Source organism: Hippoglossus stenolepis, chromosome 17 (assembly GCF_022539355.2).
Source record: "Hippoglossus stenolepis isolate QCI-W04-F060 chromosome 17, HSTE1.2, whole genome shotgun sequence".
Lineage (NCBI taxonomy): Eukaryota > Metazoa > Chordata > Actinopteri > Pleuronectiformes > Pleuronectidae > Hippoglossus > Hippoglossus stenolepis.
In genome coordinates, this window is record NC_061499.1 from 18618611 (window position 1) to 18638131 (window position 19521).

The window sequence follows — 19521 nt, forward strand, 5'->3', positions numbered from 1 at the left end:
TGTGAACGCAACAAACAACAATTATCAGTTCATTGGATTTAACTAGACAAAAAAAAGGACACAGGAACTTGGTAACCACTTTTCTGTACGTTTGACAAATAAATTGAATAAAATTGTGCTTACCTTCGGTCATATCCGTATGGGTACTGTTGCCTCTGGCCCATCTGCATGTTGCCCATGGGGCCTGGTGGGCCTCTGTTATACTGCTCTGCCATCCCACTGTTGGGTCCTGGCGACATGAACTGCTCTCCAGCTTAAAAACAGAAAAATGTCAGAATGTCAGTTTCTGTACCAAAAGAAGTCCTGTATCATCTCATCTGCTGGTTTTGCCTGGAGCTCACCTTTCCTCATGCCACCAAAGGGGTCCTTGGTGGACTCGTAGGGACCCATCCGCCCCATCATCTCTGGGCCGCCCATCGCAGGCTGGTAACCCTGAGAGTTGGGAGTCAGAGCGTTTCTTCTGGAAAATGCTGGGTCGCCACCATCAGCAAAAGGGTCTTGCAAATTCACGCTACTCCTACAGGAGGGCAGGAAGCTTGTGAGCAGAATGTTGATGTTGAATTCTTTGGTTCATATTGGTAATTTTTTATTTTCTAATATTTTCAAGACTCCTACACACTGTTTTTGAAATTCTTGTTAATTTCTAGTTTGGGATGGTTTGATGTTAACTATGACAAGTTCAAGAAAATGAGAAATAACGTGGTTTTAATAAATATTGTGTTGCATTAAGGCACTTTTACAATGACGTAAGAATTAAAAAGAATCAAAAGTTTTTCCTTCAGTACGTTAGATTGAAAACACTGGGAACCATGTGCAATGAATATATCTACTTTCATTCCACACGTTTTTATTTATAATAAATGTAACAAGCTTATTTGTTGTGTCATTTTCTCAACACCATAGAAAAACGATTTTGTGGCTGCTGTATCGTACCTGACGCCAGGCATTGGAGGCATTTGTGTGTGTGGAGTGGAAGCCGGAGTGGGGGGCTTCAGGTCTCCCCCCTCGGCCATCGAACTACTGGTGGACTGAGGCGTTTGGGGCCCTTGCAGGGATCCAGAACCAGCTGCGAAGCAAAGATAGACATGATGAATACCCGGACACGAATATCAAGTTCCCCAGTTTGTAAAATTTCAATAATTCAAAGAACAACCAGCCTCTCTCTCTCCAGGCATAAAGGCCAGAGTTGATAGTCAGGCGGGATAGTGTTGTGGATAGGCTAAACAGTGGCCATCGTGGTGCTTCAGGAACACACGCTGCTTTTGGCAATCCTAAATCCCATTAAAAAATTCCTGAGTGCTGCACAGAGGAACAAGGTTTGTGTCGAGCTGACGGGCTTTTGAGTGCACAGCCAGCGAAAATGTTGAATCCTCCAGCTCAACGCAGCACGCCAAACCCTTCACCCCTTCACCCCCCCCCACTCTCCCAACAACCACCGCTGGGTTCTCTCTGAGTCACCGGGAAAACAATGATCTAAAATCCTAACTCTGACAGATTACTGCCCGGACAGGAGACACCAAGTTGTGTGTTAGTGTGTGTGATTGGGTGTTTGTGTGTGTGTCATAAGCCGTTTTCAGACATGACCTACGGCTAGAAACCAGAGAATCGGCTACAGAGTTTACCAGTAGTTTGCCTTTCACACATGAACAACACAGCGGGAGTTTTTCTGCACGGACACGTTCACAACAGGATCAAATCCTCTGCATTATTCGGGCGAAAGGTGAAGCAGTCGGGTGCAGCAGACAGAGGCAGGAAGTGATGTGTTAACTTAGCTGCGTAGATCACGTGATTATGATTACAGCACCTCAACACCGTCGTCAGCTCTCATCACCACAAACTCTCTTGACATGTTCGCCGGTGTCTTCTACGTGTATGACACCACTTTTTATTTGTTTTTGTTCTCATTTTGGCGTCTGTTGTGTGTTATCCGTCATCAACCCCTCCTCTCGCTCGTGGGGAATCCAGCTGGGGATCCCATGCTCGACTTCTCCTGGATTTCTACGGACATTATACAAGGCCAGGCGGATAAAGTCCACAGAAACTACGAAGTGTCTCACTCGGACATTTGCGTTCACACATGCATCATCCGGATAAAATACGGAGCAACTGTGGAGTCCAGTGCATGTCTGAAAGCAGCTAGAGAGAGAGGCATAGTAGAGCTCATCCTTGACTTCAGCTCAGGAGTTCTCACTATTAGCACGCCAGTCTGATGACTCACAGGTTCCCATTCATTACACTGCCACACACACATGCACAACACAGGGGTCACTGGCAGGTCACATTTATTCACATTTTCTCACATCGCCCTCTCGCCTCTGCGGCTCTCACACACACACACACACACACACACACACACACACACACACACACACACACACACACACACACACACACACACACACACACACACACACACACACACACACACACACACACACATATTAACTGGCTCACCCTCCTTCTCCTTCTCCTCCTCTCCCCCCTCCTCCCCCTCCTCCCTGTGGGCAGGGATTTCCCTCTACTAGAGATGAAGAGGGGAGGGGGAGGTGGTTGGGGGAATCTTGTGAGGATGGGGAAAAAATAGCATGGTAGATAGAGAGTCAGAGAGCGTGAGTGAGAGAGAGAGAGAATTGTGTGACTTTTACATACACACACACACGCATACACACTCAAGCCTCTCCCCCCCATTCATCATTTCTGGCTCTGCACTAATCTCCAGGGACTCTTGCTTGCCTCTGTAGCCGTGGGCCAGGCACTAGGCAGCAAGGACACAACCCCACTGACGGGGCATCTCTATCGCCAACACCCCCGCCCTCACACCCCACCACCACCACCCGAGCTCCTTCTTCGTACTAACTGGAGGGCTGACAAGCACCCTGATGTCTCCTGTAACAACACCCCGGCGCTGACTCAGTGCCCCGTGTCTGACAGCCTGGTTCTCGGCCAGACTCGAGTAGCACGTGGTCGATCGCGGTGCGGTCGCTCCTGGCAGCTATAACAGGAGTCCTTCCAAAAACAAACAGCTTCCAGGCGACAGCGTGGTCCTGAGACAATCCCATCCCCACGCCCCCGAAAACCTCTGGTATTACTGACTGCCAGTGTACACTTTTACCCAACCCTCAGTTCATTGAAAGAATTGGCATGCCTGATGCGACGCTGTTCACACGAAAAACTAACGTGGGGGAGTCTTTTGCCACGTCCTGTGTAAATGCCAAAACATTCCCCTAAGAGATGTGATCTTGGAATTGTCCGGAGGATGTAGTGTGCTGCCGTGACTGATGCCATTCACTCCTCCAACATATACCACAGCAGCAGCAGTGACTTATGGACTATGGAAACCCCATACAGAAGATGACAAACTATGGTCTATGATTGGCTGTTAATATTGTAATTAATAGGAGACTATAAAACACACTAGTTTATACTCAGATGACAACAGACAAATGAGAAGGAGAATGTCTTGAACTGCACAGAAACCATGCAGCACCCGAGGGATACATGAAATAAGTTTTCATTGATTCAATATGAGTGCAGTTTATTTAAAAGGATGAAATAAATGGTGATGAGATGCAGGAGGATGCCGGCGCTCACCTGGGCTGGGAGGCTGGATCTTTGCCTGGTTCTTTTTGGTGTCTGCGTTGAAGATGTCTGGGGGCGGGTCCTCGCCTCGCTCAATCTTGCACTCAAAGGCGTACAAACACTGGATGTACTGTTTCTTGAGCGAGCTGGCTGCGCTGCTCGACGTGCCTACGTTCAGGTTGGTGGCCAGCTCCCTCCACTTCTTGTTCTTGTTCACCTGGTGGGCGACAGAGAAAGGGGGAGGCTTAGAGAGCTGCACAAAAAACACAACAGCTTCCTTAGAAGAACAAAGCTGCGTGTTCTGATCTGTAATATTCAGGCATACCTGAGTGAGGCCCCCAATCTCCTTGACGGACACGTAGAGTCTGAAGAGGTCGAGAGGCTTGCGTCCCACAGCGGGCAGGTTGTTCATGCCCATGGCCTTCTCCTCAGCGAAGGCCAGGAATCTGTCCACCCACATCTTCCTCTCTGGCTCCGGGCCGAGCTCATACAGACGAGTTATCTTTTCGTTGGTGATGGTGGACGAGCTTGACTTCTACAGCACAGGCAATTGAAGGCAATGATGAGTTGGGAGGAAAACCATCAAAGGAGCCACAAGAATTTTGTCGCGTGGACTCCGAACTTTTACCTTTTTGGTTTCAGGCTTGGGAGTCCCTTCCACTTTGTTGTTTATCTTCGGAGCAGGGATCATTTTATCCATGCCAAACTCCGGAGTGGGAGCCATTCCTGGGTGTTTAGAGGTAATAAGAAGAGGGCATAAAAATAAGGGATAGCTAGTCTATAAAACTATTTTATGGACAAAGCACACACAGTAGTGCTAAAACCACCTAATCAAGGCTTAAGTGTAGCTTTTACTCACCAGGGGTGTTGTTGGCCACGTTTGCTCCCATTGGGTAAGGCCCTGGCCCTCCCTGGTTCATCATACCGTGCATGCTGTTCATGCCAGGGCCATATGGAGAGCCTGATCCCATCATGCCCTGGGACATGTTTGGGTAGCCAGGAGGCCTAGAGGTGAGAAGGCTTTTTAAGAAAGGGCATCGAGAGAACCAAGACACAACTAGCTGATAAAGTTTTTTATCATTATCACAAAGAAATAAAGATTTAGAGTCTGTCGCCATTTTCATGTCTTGCTTGATGCTGCAAATCTTACTGTGCTGTGCTAATTGAGTTTAGCTTATTCAGTAGGAAACATTAATTTACTATATAAATACATATAATTCTAACAACTGCCACATGAGTGTCTCTTTATAGACTGAGCTGGTGTAATCTCAAAAAATGTCAGAAACCGCCCTTTTTTCTCTAATAGTAGCTTTGGTCCTCTGCCATTTACACACAAGAGACTGGCTGCACGAGGGAAGAACCAATTACTTTTCATGATCATACAACCAGCACATGCAAGCAAAGACACACATGCACACACTGAGCTGAAATGATGAAAAAAAGAAAAGAAAAACTCTCCAGGCTCAAGAGTCTTGTTACAACAAGTCGTACTGACCCTCGACAGTCAAGTGCTCCTTTATGACTCATTGAGTCTGATGCAGACAGTGGCTTTATAACACCTACCTGTTGTGTATGGAATTAGTGGGCCCATGGTGCATGGAGGGGCCGCCATCCTTCCTGTTCATGCCTGGTGGGGGACACATCCCGGAAGCCACCTGAGGAGGCATGCCTGCCATGTTAGAGGCCATTACAGGACCGTAGGGCCGAGCACCCATCTGGCCCGGGCCTATTCTACCGGGCGGCATGTTTCCATAAGGAGTCCCGCTTGCCTGACCAGGCATGGGGTTCATGGAGCCACCCATTCCAGGGCCACTGGGGTAGTTGGCGTTGGGCATCGCCGTGTAGCCGGGCTGTCTAGGGTAACCTGGAAGGGTCAGAAATGGAAGAAATTCAGAAATCAGCCTGCTGCCCATTTCTGATGATGTTTAGGGCATCCTGTTTTATTTCGGAATTGCATTTCAGTCTAAAACAGAGAAATCTGTGATAGAACCTTTACTCATTTCTGGGAACAAACGATATAAAGAGTTTCAGCAGTCCAGCTCTAAATTTACCTCTGCACTGCCTGTTCTGACAAGCAGCCTGATGAAGCAGGCTTTATCTAGCCTTTGCTGTTCACTGCTATGACTCATAGCAGAACTTCTTCAAAGCCCACAGAAACCATCGGAGACTTCAAAGTGAAGTGATATCGTTTCATAAATATATGAAGTGAGAGAAAACTTCAAAGCTTTTTTTGAAAATCAGAGCTATCTATGAAACTGATGGTCACAGGATGACAACTGAAAACTCATTCATAATATTTTTAGGATTTGGAAGAGAAAAAAAAAAATCACAGAGTTGTGTGCATCACTCAGCACTGTACTCTCCCCCTCTGCACTACTATTTTATTTATCAGTGAAAGCCTTTTATTTTATTGTTTTTATTTTGGGGGCTTTTTTTTGGCCTTTATTTTTTGGGAGGAGACAGAGAGCAAGCTGTGAAGTGGGGAAGACAGAGAGTGGGGGAAGACATGCAGCACAGGGCCGCGGGTCGGAATCGAACACGGGCCGCTACGGGTGAGGCATATCCCGGATGGGCACCGCCCCAGTGAGAGCCTTTAAAAGCAGCAACACCCATGCCTCACCTTGTGGGCCGTACTGTCCCCCCTGAGGCCCGTAGTTTCCCATGGAGTTGTTCTGGGGGTAGGGTCCCATCCCACTATGCATCTGGCCTCCTGAAGACTGACGTGGAGATAAGGCGGAGCCAGGTTGTCCAGGGGACCCGTATGGGGGCATCTGAGGGTTACGCATGTACACTGGAGAGGATTGGGAACATCATTAGATGCATAATTTAAGAAAATGTGGGGAAAGAAACTCTGTATCTGCTTAGGCATTCTGCTACATAACACATTATGTTTCGGTGTGAAGAACCTAGCTCTTTAGTTTCTCCCAAACACAGCAGTACAGTGCGTCTGTCTGCAGTTACCCTCATTTGACCTGGCAAGTAGATTACAAACTCACTCTGATTTAAAGATTTAGCCAGCGGGAGTATTTACAGAAGGAAGGAATGAGTGCAAATCCAAACAATCACACCTAAAAGCTGCTGAGGATGGGGCACACATTCGTTCACGCTATTGGCCACTCAGCAGATGAGGGGTTTCTCTGAAAGGGGTTTTCCTTCAGTAGCGATTTGAATACTTAAACCTCTCGAAGCATGTCTGCACACTCACCCCTGTCCTGGCCCATGGCTGACTGGTTCATGGAAGAGTGCAAGATGCTGTCCGACTGGACGCTGGGCGGCCGAGGAGGCATCTGATTACCTGCGGGACAGCAACAGCACAGGGACTCAGACACTTTGGAAATCTCACTGCCACAGTTTTCTATAGTTTCTGCTTGTCCCTAAATACCTTTCATCAAAATTACAACAAATTAAAGCCAATATAAAAAGGTAACAAACTAAATTAGCTGCCTGTTTTGACGCTATCCATAATCAGTCCTCATGAGTTATCTGGCGTCATGTTAGGAGTAACTTAGGCTGCATTAAGTCATGCACTGAACACTGGAGATCCACCGCAGTTTCTCCAGAGGAAGTATATGTGTTAACGCAAATGTCAGAGTGAGAGGCTCCAGAGTTTCTGCGGACTTTCTCCACCTGGCCACATAATGCAAACTATAACTTGCTTAGGTTCATTTTCATGTACATATTGTCAGTGCGTTTTTGTTCTTTTATTCTGCACGCACATACTATGATAGAGGGTACGCCTACAGGCCCATTTCCCTGAGTTTTTGTTTATACTCAAATCTTTCTCTGATATAAAGGTTCAACTGATCTTATGTAAATCTTATCTTAAGATAAATCTTAAGTAAAACTTTTTTTGTAGGTTATACTGCATTTTCAAAGATTTAAGGCCTTCAATAAATGCATGAAAACTACGCTGAAGCAGAAAAGTTTTAGTGACTTTTTTTAAATACAATAAATTTGGTTTAGATGCAAGTCCAGACATGATATATATGTCATATAGATATGTCATAGTGTAGTTTGGGTGTACAAATACATGTCATTACATGACCACAGTAAAACCTCCAGTAACATTTTAAAACTCAGATACTTGGTATAAAACTGTGTTCTTACCTGGCACAGCAGCTGGAGACAGAGGACCAGTGCGAGAGGGGGTGACGCTGGCAGGGGAACCCACAGGCGAGGGAGAGGGCCCACGTATGCCTGGCAGGTGGGGCGAAGTGTGTGGAGAGAAAGGCGACTGGGCGGGGTTGCTCTGCTCGCCCTGACTGCTGGACACCCCTGAAGTGCTGACCCCTGGGCTCAGGGCCCCCTCTGTACCAGTGGGCAGGTCGTCGATGGACCCCGACAGATCCTGCAACAAGAAGAGCAACACAGGTTAATGTCGACATTTTCTACAAGGGAAACGAAGGTGACATCTTTTAACTAGTCATTTTTTATGGCTTGGGACTTATGTGTTTCTTTGCTTGTGTGTTTTATTTTATGCATCATTCCAACAGTTTGTACTTTAAACTGACAATAGGATGGGAGTTTTTTGTAAAAGACAAAAAACATCCATCAAGCAAATAATTCTCTTCAACCCTTTGAGTAAGCTGCAATTATAATAGCAAAGTGGTAAATTAAGTGAAAAAACCATATCAAAGGCAAATCTGTCTCTCTCTCTCTGTGTGAGGGGGAATGTAAATAAAGCAGAGTTTGACTCAGACTCCAAAATGTAAAAAGCTTGAGAAGGCAGTCTTTGCATTTGGAGAAAATCATATTCAAGGAGAATTAAGAAACAAATTATTCAGCTTTTTCCTGCTCATACTTGTGAGAGGAGGGTGGGAGCGTCTTATTTCAGAGTCAAATCAAAGTCAAGTGAGTTGAAATCCAAACAGCCACTAATTCGTTGCAGCAACCATTGCCTTGTGTCTGTTATTCTCTCATACCAGACTACCACCCTGTTATAGTGCAAACACACATTCGGGCAAAAATCACTTCTTTTTTCACCTTTCTAAAAATACTCCACTTCACTGCCATAATGATCCATCTTGGCAAGGGGAACTCTGTTTGTGTGGCTTGCAAATAGAAAAGAGGGGGGGTTAGGTATTTGAAGCAAGTCATCTTGGGAGGCAGTTGAAATAACTGGTGCTGGGGGTTCAGGCGCTGGTGCCATGTGGTGTTGTCATTGAGCCTCGCTGGCTGTGACACAAAGGCAGGCAGGCAGGCAGGAAGGTAGGAAGGAAGGCAGACGGCGATGATTATGTTTGTGGGAAGGTGAATGTTTACACACTGGCCACTCACGTGGAGCCCATGTGCTTGCTCAGAAATGCAAGCTCATCTGCCAGTCACATCGGAGGAGGGAAAAAAAATGGGAGGGAGGAGGAGGAAAAAAAAAAAAACACTCATTGGAAGGTGGCCAACTATTCCCATAGAAATCTCACACTCACAAGCTGGCTGCAGCCCCGAAGCCGGCGGTTTTGCACTTGAAACGGCGCCCGTTGCTATTTTTGGGACATGACCTGATGGAGGAACCCCAGAGGGAGTGACAGGAGGAGAACGCTGATTCAGAATCAACCCCACCCCCCACCCACCCCATTCCCTCTGCCCTCCCTACATCTCTTCCTCCTCCCCTCACTTTGGGAAATTGCACAAACCTGGGCCCTTTGACCGATACGGTTGATGTGGCAGCTACAAAACCGTGCAAAACAGCCTGAGAGCTTAGTGAAGGAGTTACACTCTGAAGTGTTTCATTGACTGATACCAAATTATTTTCAGAAATGTAAACACAGGTAAGAACGAGGCAAAGCCGTGCTGCGTGAACGCCACGGAGTGATGAGATCTTAATGCTCTGCGGTGGAGAGCAGAGATCAAACAGCGTGGCATTCCTTGCTTAAACAACCATGGCGGGAACCTTTTCCCAGCAGCAAGCGGTGTCAGCTGACCTCTCTCCTCCCAACCACAACCACCCCACCTCCGCTCAGACATCACAAGACCGGTCATCTGACTGAGGGCTTGGTCTGAGGGCCCTGGCCCGGCTGCCGTGATGACCATCTCAGCAGCCGTGCCAATGCTCAAAGCTTCAGCGTCCCAGCACAAAAGAAAAGAACGGGGGAAAAAAGTAATTCGACAACCCTTTCCTGACACAGACCACAGTACAAAAAAGGTCAGGGGTCAGTTTCTGGAGTTACGCCCCGAGGAGTTACATCTCAGCAGGAGGTCTGACACACTTCAGTCATGAGACAGGGACCAAGTTATTTTCATTATTATTAGTGTCCATGTAAACATGTCCAATGGAAACTCACTAAAATATCAATCTTCTTTATTTATTCTTTGATGACTCCCTTTCTGTTCTAAATCCTACTCTCTACACCTAGACATGGCGAGTGAACGCACATATTCAATTGATTTTCAAATCCAAACACCAGACCAGTTATGTTGGTGCATCAGAGCTTCCATTATTGAAGCAAACACAGTGTTGTTAAGACCATCATTTAAATTGATCACCAGACTGGACGGGACTGGATCTGGGTGTCTTACTGCCTCGGCTAAACAACTTCCTTGGGAAAACTATGATTCTGTGAACTCTGGTAATGTTTCTATGAATTCTATATGACTACCAGACTGTAAATAATCACTGTTTACATCTATCACTTAAATATTTATCCACTATCCATCATATTAAAGTCAGAACTTGAGGCATTTTTCATTTCTTAGGGGAGACGAGCACTTGGCCTCAGCCTGTAGCCGGTGCTGTACCTCATTCTGTTACCCGTAGCACTGCAACAACCATTTCACCTTCTCCAGAAACAAAATGATTAATTCAGTTGATATTTCAATGTTTTCATGTTTTGGTAAAAATAACATAATTTCCTTTGTGTTGCTATTTAGTTCTGCAGCCATAGCACAGTCAAAGGACAGAATGAGTCAAGACAGGGTTAATGACACACAACAGTGACAAAAGTATGAGAGAAAAGCTCGGCACACCCTCTGTGGGTTCAGTACTGTATGTCAATTAAATCCAATACATTTTTAACCAGCAGACGTGTTCATTCCCCAACAAACACACTGTTTCAAAAAGATGTGGAGGGATTTGGAACTGGATTCAGATACAATAAAATGCTAGCAAAGCCCATCCCCTTCCAAATGTCTGACAGGGAATGGTGGGGGGTCAGATTGACAATGAGAAATCTTTTGAGATTTTCTTTGGTGTTTAGGACAGAACTCCTCTGGAAAAAGACAAAGAGCATCCATTAATGTGAACACTACCATTTGACAGTTTGATAAAGTGACTGTTCATGTAATTACCTCAAACAAAGGGGGGTGGGTGTCAAGGTACTCTTTACCATTTGAAAAGTTTGTTGAAGAGGAAAAAAGGTTTTGCTGATATTGTTGTTCGTATTCGTTATTAAGGTTTGAAAACAAGTATTGATTTGGTATCAGTAGAGAATCAACAAATCTAACATGCAGACACTGTCAGGAGTTTTTTCAAGACTAAATCAAATGGGTTTTTTCTCCTAATGCATAAGATAAAGTGCCAAAGCTACAAAGAAACATTCAAAATATAATAAAATGTTCACACAAAGCAAAGTGATGAACAGTTAATTGTACTGTTTCAGTATTGGATTGCTGTGATTTAGTTGGTACTGTAAACAGCATGAGCTACTAGTAGCCTGGCCATAGCTAGCAACTGCTAACATCCACTGTCATCAAATTGTATGTTTTTAACAAACTCTGATATTTTGTCCTGACTATCAGACATTTGGGGTCAACGTCTGCACATAACGTAACGTATTGTCAACCTTCTCTTCGGCTCCTCTGCATTTGATTTGCGTCACTATATATCAAATCAACACCTGACATTGGTTTGGCTCACATATGGTTGTATTGTTATTAAATGCATATATTTTGTTAATTATGTTTGTGTTGTTATTATATGCATATTATTTAAATCTGCATTGTGGGAAGTTTTCATTGTAAAACACAAAGCTTCTTTAGCAAGCTAAATGTTAATGTTGCACATGTGATATGGTGTTGGTGATATGTTAATATCTTTATTAATAATAAAAATGCAATTCATGAAAAAAACTTGGTGAAATTACTTCAGGTTGTGTATTAGGCCGAGCTCTTTAGCATTGTGATGATATCTGACAACGGGCAGATCCCATCCCTCAGCCTGGATGGGCCGAGACATTGTACACACGCACACACACACATCCTTCTCCATCTATCTTTGCGGGGGCCTGTCATTGACATAATGCATTACCTAGCCCCTTACCCTGACCTTAACCATCACAAATGAATGCTTAACCCCAACCCTGACATAAATCATCTTTTATTCTAAACACTAAAACCAAGTCTTAACCCTCAAACATATGTTTGACCTTGCAAGGTGCAGCGTTTTGATCTCCACCAAATATTGTGGAATTATGGTTTTCGGACCACGTAAATATAGTGAGACAAATGCACACACACACTAGCTCCTACCTACTCCCACTCTGCAGCCATTGATTTTTCCCAGCTCAATACTGCACAGCACCAGCCTGTTCTGCTGACTGCACAAGCTGGACAGCGAGAGGAGAGGAGGGTGTGGGGGGGGATGGGGAGCGGGGGTTGGTCTGTGATACTGATGCTGGCGAGGCTCTGCTACTCAAACTGCTCATTATTAGTAGGCAAATGATGAAGAGGACACGGATCAGGCTTAGCGAGGAGTTGAGGGACGATGGAGAGGCTAACTTGGAGTGTGTATGTGTGTGTGTGTATGTATGTGGAGGGAGGATGTGATGAGCTGGAGGGTTACAACAGAATTATCTATGACAAATATAACCGTTGATAACACGAGCGTATGAAAAATAGAGGAAAAATGCTGTTTTTTTGCTCCATGAAGGAGGTGGAGAAAGCTGTGTTGTGGAGAGGAGGAGAGAGCTGCAGTTCTTGCTGTGGAAGCTTCTCTATATGGCAGCCATTTTGTGTTTTTCCCAGCACTGCCTGACATGGAACTATAGAGCTGAGAACAGCAGAACAGTCTTCACGATGTTTGAGGTTTGAAGAGAGGTAAAAAGACAGGTTTATATGATGAAATTTCACTTAATATAGATATACTAAAACAATTCAATCCAATTTCTTCAGATGCAATTATTGTTCATGAATGTGGAAAATGGCAGAGAGTCTTTACTCTTTCCACAATTCCCATATTCTCCACTACTCTTCTGAGTGTGCCTGTGCTGTCTCTGAGTCATCTGCTCTGCTCTGCTCTCCCCCGTCCTAATGTATTCCATTTGCAGATTACTTCACTGAATCAATCAAGCCCGACCAGAGCCATTAGTCTGCCAAGCCAGCCGATTTCTTTTTTTCTTTTTTTGGTAGGTTATGAGAAACAGAAAGTGGGAGGGTAGAGGTAGCGTAGCGGCCCTGAGATAATGAAACATATCTGGAATGTGTGACCCTGGCCAGTAGTGTAACTAGATCCAGTGGTGGAGGCGGTAAGGAGGGAGAGGAAGGCAGGAGAGGGGGGGGGGCAGAGTTCATCCCTCAGTCACACTCTCCCTGACCCAGTCTTCTCTTGTCATTCTCAGACCTCAGGGTTTCACCAGCTGCCTGGTTGGCAGGCTTCCTTCTTCTCAGGCCTCCAGATGTTTAACACAATATACAGGGGGAGGGATAAAAAAAGAAAAAAGCTCACTCACTCCAGACGTGCATGCTCACACATCCTCTGTGGTGAGGTGATGGATGAGGAACAGAGTAAGAAAAGGGAGATAGAGGAGGGGAGGGAGAAAAACTGGCTGCATCTCAAGGGCTGCCATGGTTACTGTGATCCACGTGGTTGACACATTAGAGCCGACACAGTCCCTCCCCCCTGTTGCTGCCATCCCTGTCTGTCTCTCTCTTTTTTCTCTCTCTGCGTCTCTCGCTCTGTGGCCTCCCTGCGTGCCTGGCAGGGTCACAGTGCAGTCAGCTACTACAAAAGAAGAAGCCCGTCATTGTTACAGGAAACGCAGACGTACCAAAGCTGTGCCCACCCCCCACCCCCCTCACTCCTGCTCCACCACCGCCACCGCTTTAATTACACACTCAGCCTCCGGGCCTTTGGCGAGGAGGAAGCCTGGGAGACACGCACATAAACATGGAGAGTGGACAAATACAAGATGACAAAGCCTTGAACTTCTTTGCTGTCTTTCCTAAGTCCCCGATGTTTATGTTTATATGTTGACGACCTGGTCAGTGATAGCTCGCCAGCACCGGGCATCTACCATTTGGTCAGGGCAAAATGGGCTTTTGATACCCGCAAAAGGGTCATGGGAGAAGTCTTCTCTTCCTTTTAAACATAGGATCAAGTGAAATTGTCTCTGCACATGCTTTAAAGAGGGTTTCTCCCAGCTCAGTGTGTGAACATGCTGACTTGACTTCACTGAGCACAGATGCTCATTATCTCCACACAACGATCCTAGCGCTTCTATCTGTCACAGACAGATGACAGATAGACTGGGGGCGCTCAAACAAAATAGAAATTCAGGCCCTCTGGTCTAAGAAAACACCCGATCGACTCCATGTTGCATTACCATGATAAGACGGCAGGAAATGTCCAGATGTTGAATAAGACGATTGACAGGTGGGTGTCACTGGCACCTCAGCCACCTGCCAGAGAGTCCCACCTACATCCAGGGGCTGTGCCCAGCTACAAGGGGCTTCTGGGTCCATCACAGGCTAACAGAGAAGCAGATTCTAGCCCCTGCTCAAGGTTTGCAGGGCTGAGCTCAACCATAAGGGGGCACTCCCATCCCACTATGAGGGAAGAATTGGAGAAAGAAGGAGAAGCAAGGCAGGCCCCTGTCTCATACAGCAGAAGCAGCAGCCATTACAGGGTTTCACATACAGCACAGTCTGATGAGAAACTCTCTATACAGTTAGGAGAGCCTATAGATGCACCACGCAACCTGTAGCCATGTAGCCACACCATGGTATAGATATGAAATATTGAGCATGGCTAATGATTGTGTTTGAATGTCAAATTAACACGTAAGAGTTCTGTTATTTAATTTCTCCAAAATGAAGACTAACAACTACAGTGGATGGTGACAACATCAGTGGGGTGACTCGGTGCTCCGAGTCTTGGAGCACCCTGCTGGGATTAGTTATCTTGCCTGGACCATCAGCACCACAGACACAATGTCTGCTACCTCCTCAGACGAGCTGGCTTCAGCTCCCCAGAGATTACCTTTACACTGCTACTTCATCACAAGCAGCCACGTGGGATGGTTAACAGCCTGGACTAAAAAGTAAAAAAAATGAAACAGTGAACCAGCGGAAATGTTGAAAAAGAGTTGAGGGCATAAAATATACAATTCATTTGACGCTGATCAATATGGTTCTGCTTTAACATTCCTGTGTGTTACAGGCTCATAGTCAAAAAGAAAATAAAGGCCAACCATGAATCTTGATCAATAAGTGGGGAGTTCTAATTTTAAAACGCTCCACATTTGCCTAATTGAGCTTCACTGAGGGGGTTACAAAAAAGGGGGTGCGCAAGAACACTGCAGCAGCCTGTGTGTAGCTAACACACAGTAGATGCAGGGATGTGGTGAAGAGGAGGAGGGAAGGGGGGCAGTCTGATTGCTGTGAATAATGGGGAGATGGTGTGTGCGTTGGGGGCCTTTTGTAGAGATCACAATAGTAGCAGGGAGTCCCAGGGCAGCGCACAGATGCCCAAGTGAGGCAGGCAGCTGCCCAGCCCGAGGTGAGGGGTGCTGGGATACGGCAGATCATGGGGGCTGGAGGGGCCTTGGAGTGAGGCAAGGAGGAGGAGAGGTGAGAGGGGGTGCTGGTTGGGTGGGGAGGCTCCAGACCTCTACAGCCAGTCCGCCGGCCTGCTTTCCAGAGCACCAACGCCCCTCCCCTCCTACTGTCAAACACACATAGCGTTTCTAGAGGGCGCTACTAAAGCAACCGATACCACCAGTGAATTGATTGAAGAGAGGAGAGTGGGGGGGAAATAATATGGAGGTTATTTCACGGAGTGAGCGTTAATTTCATTGTGAGGTCAGTTTCATCCATCTAGGCTCGGCAGCTTGTTCCAGCGAGAGCAAGAGAAAGCAGAGGACAGACAGTGCTGCAGTCAGCCACAGTCTTTGTGCTGCAAAACTAGCTCAGCCCAGCAGAAATGGAGGCAGAGGGGAGGGGCATGAGAGAGTGTGTGTGCGAGTGTGTGTGCGAGTGTGTTAGCAAGCGGTGAGCGAAGGGAGAGGGAGAGTGCTCTCTGTACGTTTGTGTGTGTGTGTGTGCGCGCACACACACACAGGCTCACAAGAGCAAAACAGGGCTCAGGGTTTTAGCAGGCTGAGAAACAATTCACTGAACCAAATGCAAAACAACACACTTTGTCAGCAGATTGAATTTTCTCAAGTACATTAATTAAAAATCACATAGAGGAAAGGAAGGGGTGAGACAGAGAGGGAGCAGGGGAGAGAAACAGACAAGCTGCAAGGAGGGGGGGGTGAGCGTGAGTGAGAGGCACCCTGGAATCTGAATAAGACATGCCCGCACAGGAAGCAAAGGGCCCCAGAATAGCAACAGGAAACTGGCCCCGGACTCTGAATACCGTCAAGCGTCAGAGCTTCGCAAAACAAGGCTGCGCTGCACAGCGTTATGAAAGCTGATTTACTGAGAGAAGAGAGAGAACGAGGAAGGGAAGGAGGAGGAGGAGGGGAGGAGGGCGCAGGCAAGGGAAAGAGAAAATGAGAATTTAGACAGAAAGAGGAACATGGGAGAGGCAGAGAGAGTTTTAAATATATATATTTATATACAGTATATATATAAACAGAGGGAAAGAGAAAAATACTGCAAAAATAACAGAGCCTAATATTGAAAAAGGCAGAGAGGGGGTTGGGTTGGGAGGGAGAGGGAGAGGGAAAAAAAAGGGGGCCGGCCTTGTCAGGCTGATTGCTCCAGAGCTATGTCGCAAAAACAAGCTTAGCTGCCGCAGGAGAGCAGAGCTGGGCTGGGCTGAGCAGGGAACGGGGACTGCAGAAGGGGGCCACGCAGAGTTGATCAAGACTGGAAGATCTCTCAGTTCCAGACCGGGAGGCTTGGCACATAACATTAAAGGTCATTAAGGCGGGGGGGGGGGGTTGCAAAGTGGGTGGTCTTTGAGACGGCAAATGAACCGGGTTAGAGTGGGATTCTTGCCAGGGTGGGGTCGTGACAGTCAGTGATGTAGTGATGAATTACAAGGCGGGAAGACGAGCACCAAAGTAGGCACCCCAGTTGATGAGGGTCAAATCAAACCTTATAACAAATCTAAATAACAGAAGTCAACTCATAGAAAGGCAACACTGCATGTGCTTTACTGTATGGCCTCCTATCTATTACATATTCTACTTGCTGTGAAAGGCAGTGAAATTTAAGTGGGGCTAAATAAAGTACATCTACTCCATTACGCCGTAGTTAATAGGGAAATATAAATCAGTGACACAAATTAAGCAGACAGCATAAATCCTTGGCTCTTCCTTTTAGATAAAGCCACTCCAGATGAAGCCTCTTGTTCAGGAAGGCGAGAGGAACAGGAGGGATGGGGGACAGAAAAAAACAAACTCAAGCGCGAGTGTGTGACCAACATGTGACCTTCCTCTCAAGTGTGGACGCCATTCAGACACATCAGAGAAGAGGAGCACCACAACCGATGGGGCGGTCCCGACTGGGATTAGGCCCACAGTGGAGAATGGGTGTACAAAAGAGTTGGGGGAGGACAAGGAGATTTAAAAAAAAAAAAGAAAAGAGAGAGAGGTGGGAGGAAGGTTAGGAGGGTGGAGGTGGTCTAGTGGTTATTCCCATGGGTTGACATGAAGAGGAAGTGTCACATCCAGGGAGCATGAAAGCCTGACAGTGACAGCAAAGACTCTGCTGCTCTACTTCTTCTGGAGGCATGATGACGAAGGAGGGCCTTTGGGCCAAGGCTTACTTTCACACCAAAATGCTATCATAATTATTTTCCCAAAATAAAAATACCGGACAGGAGACTTAAAGACTTATGGTTTTAAAAAAAATTGCCTCTGCGTTTGGGCCTCTCTTCAACACGTCATAAAACAGAGATTTTTACAAACGCCTTCCAAAGTGCAGATTTTTAAAAGATCCAGTTTCAGAGCACATGTAACACAGAGCATTCGGAAAATGTAGATGACGTCACAGCTTATTTTGCATATGTCCACTGTTTCTTTGTCTAATGTGCATGCGCCGGAAACAACAACAGCGGCTTTATACGGTTTACTCTATATTTGGTTTGCCCTTCTAGGTCTATTTACAAGTGTCACTGCTACATTTACTGCATCACTTGGACCACATTGTTCTTCTCTGGTATTTGACGGATCGTTGATGTAGACTTGATCACTTCCTACTGGCCCGGCATGCTTGTTTGAATGTTTGTAGTCATTTTTGTGTTCTGTCTGGTCTAAGATATCTTGTAAAACAAAGGTTGTGTGGAATGAGATTATTTTGAAAAATGGAGGGCAAAAAATATCTTTAAATTAAGGTTTTATATGAAAGGAGAATTACATGAATTCTGTACTTTTCAATTGAATTCTATTTGTCCAGTGCCAAATCATAATATACATGATCTGTAGGCACTTTACGTGAATTGTGTGGGACAGATTAGAATAAAAAGGTCTTCCACAACCTCCAATATGATGCCTCCTTCTTTCAGACCTCCAAGACCTCCAAAGCTGAAACAAAGATAAACCTGATGACATCACTATGACACTCTTTTTTTCAAATTTTCTAAAGCTCCGCCAAAGGATGTTGCATAATTGTTTAAATTTACAGGCTCTGCTGTTCTCCTCATAACAAGTTGTCTAAAGTTCAAATGTATGAACATGGTGGAGTGGACCTTTTAAAGTGGCTATTCATTATAGACTAAGTCAATTATGTGATGCATTTAAGAGAGAGAGAGCAGTACAAAAAAGTCCTTTCTCTGCCTCCTCTTTGCTCTTCATTCCTTTCCTGGAAATTCCTTGAATGTTATTAGGTCACAGGAATATTTCGAGACCAGTGCTTTCCAGTTGTTCTACTAATCGTGCAGCATTCACTATGATTATTTCTAGATTAGCATCAGCTAAGTGCCCAGACCTTTTTAAGAAGACAACATATTTCCTGGGAACTGACTCAATGCTCAACAGTTTAACTGTGCAAGCGTGTCGTGGAGCCAGGGTAAAAACAAGCTGGACCTGCTCAGCTAGTTCCACCATCGCTGCCTGTGTGTTTGTTCCACCCTCCCTCCCTCCCTCCTCCAACACTTATCCACAACCCTTTTCTCAAACAGACTGTTGCCTTCCTACCGGTGCGTTCCAGCAGGCGCTGAGCCTCCTGCACTCCCTTTATTCCCACCTCAACGGCAGCCTAACAGACGCTGGGTTTTTTAGCACCTGGCTCAAACAGATCCATATGTACTCTGGATGAGGTGATGTCTGGCTGGCTCTGCAACTCAAGTAGCTAAATGTGGCTTTCCCGCTCAGCTGCTGTTGGTTCTGTTTTCAAACATGTTTTTAGGCAGATTAAAACATGTTAAAATATATACATGTATACAAATCACTGCAGGTCCTTACAAAATATACTACTATTGTCTATCTAATCAAAACTGTAAATATGCTACAAACTTTTTTGTCTTAATTTGAAAATCATCCTTATTTGGTCGACATAATACAATTTCATTTAAGAAACTACCCAACACTACCCTCATAAGTAGATATGCACAAACATGTATGAACACTGATCACCTAGAATATATGACACCGGAGAGGTAAGAGAAGTGTTTGCTTGTTGTGGAGCTCCGACACATCATTTGAAACTTTAACGCCAGTGTCAATTCTCCAATTTCACAACCAATATGATAATTATTTTAGAATCAATTTATTATATATTAAGCTATGAACTACATGACAACTTTTACAACAAAATGATTCTCCCACTTTGACAAAACAAACT

General features: G+C 45.6%; 1 protein-coding gene across 5 annotated transcripts in view; it reads right to left on the reverse strand.

Annotated features, from left to right (window-relative positions):
* arid1ab (AT rich interactive domain 1Ab (SWI-like)) overlaps positions 1–19521 on the reverse strand; it is a 69078-nt gene that overhangs the window by 6023 nt on the left and 43534 nt on the right. For 4 of the 5 annotated variants that reach the window (XM_035183126.2, XM_035183123.2, XM_035183122.2 and 1 more), the window contains 11 exons: positions 7687–7927; positions 6785–6874; positions 6200–6370; positions 5143–5443; positions 4439–4584; positions 4208–4305; positions 3905–4114; positions 3592–3796; positions 934–1066; positions 342–517; positions 124–253 (listed from right to left, as the gene is read on the reverse strand). In XM_035183126.2, the coding sequence (XP_035039017.2) occupies positions 124–253; positions 342–517; positions 934–1066; positions 3592–3796; positions 3905–4114; positions 4208–4305; positions 4439–4584; positions 5143–5443; positions 6200–6370; positions 6785–6874; positions 7687–7927 (1901 nt within the window). The remainder of the gene's footprint in view (positions 1–123; positions 254–341; positions 518–933; positions 1067–3591; positions 3797–3904; positions 4115–4207; positions 4306–4438; positions 4585–5142; positions 5444–6199; positions 6371–6784; positions 6875–7686; positions 7928–19521) is intronic. The other variant, XM_035183124.2, reaches the window with a different exon arrangement.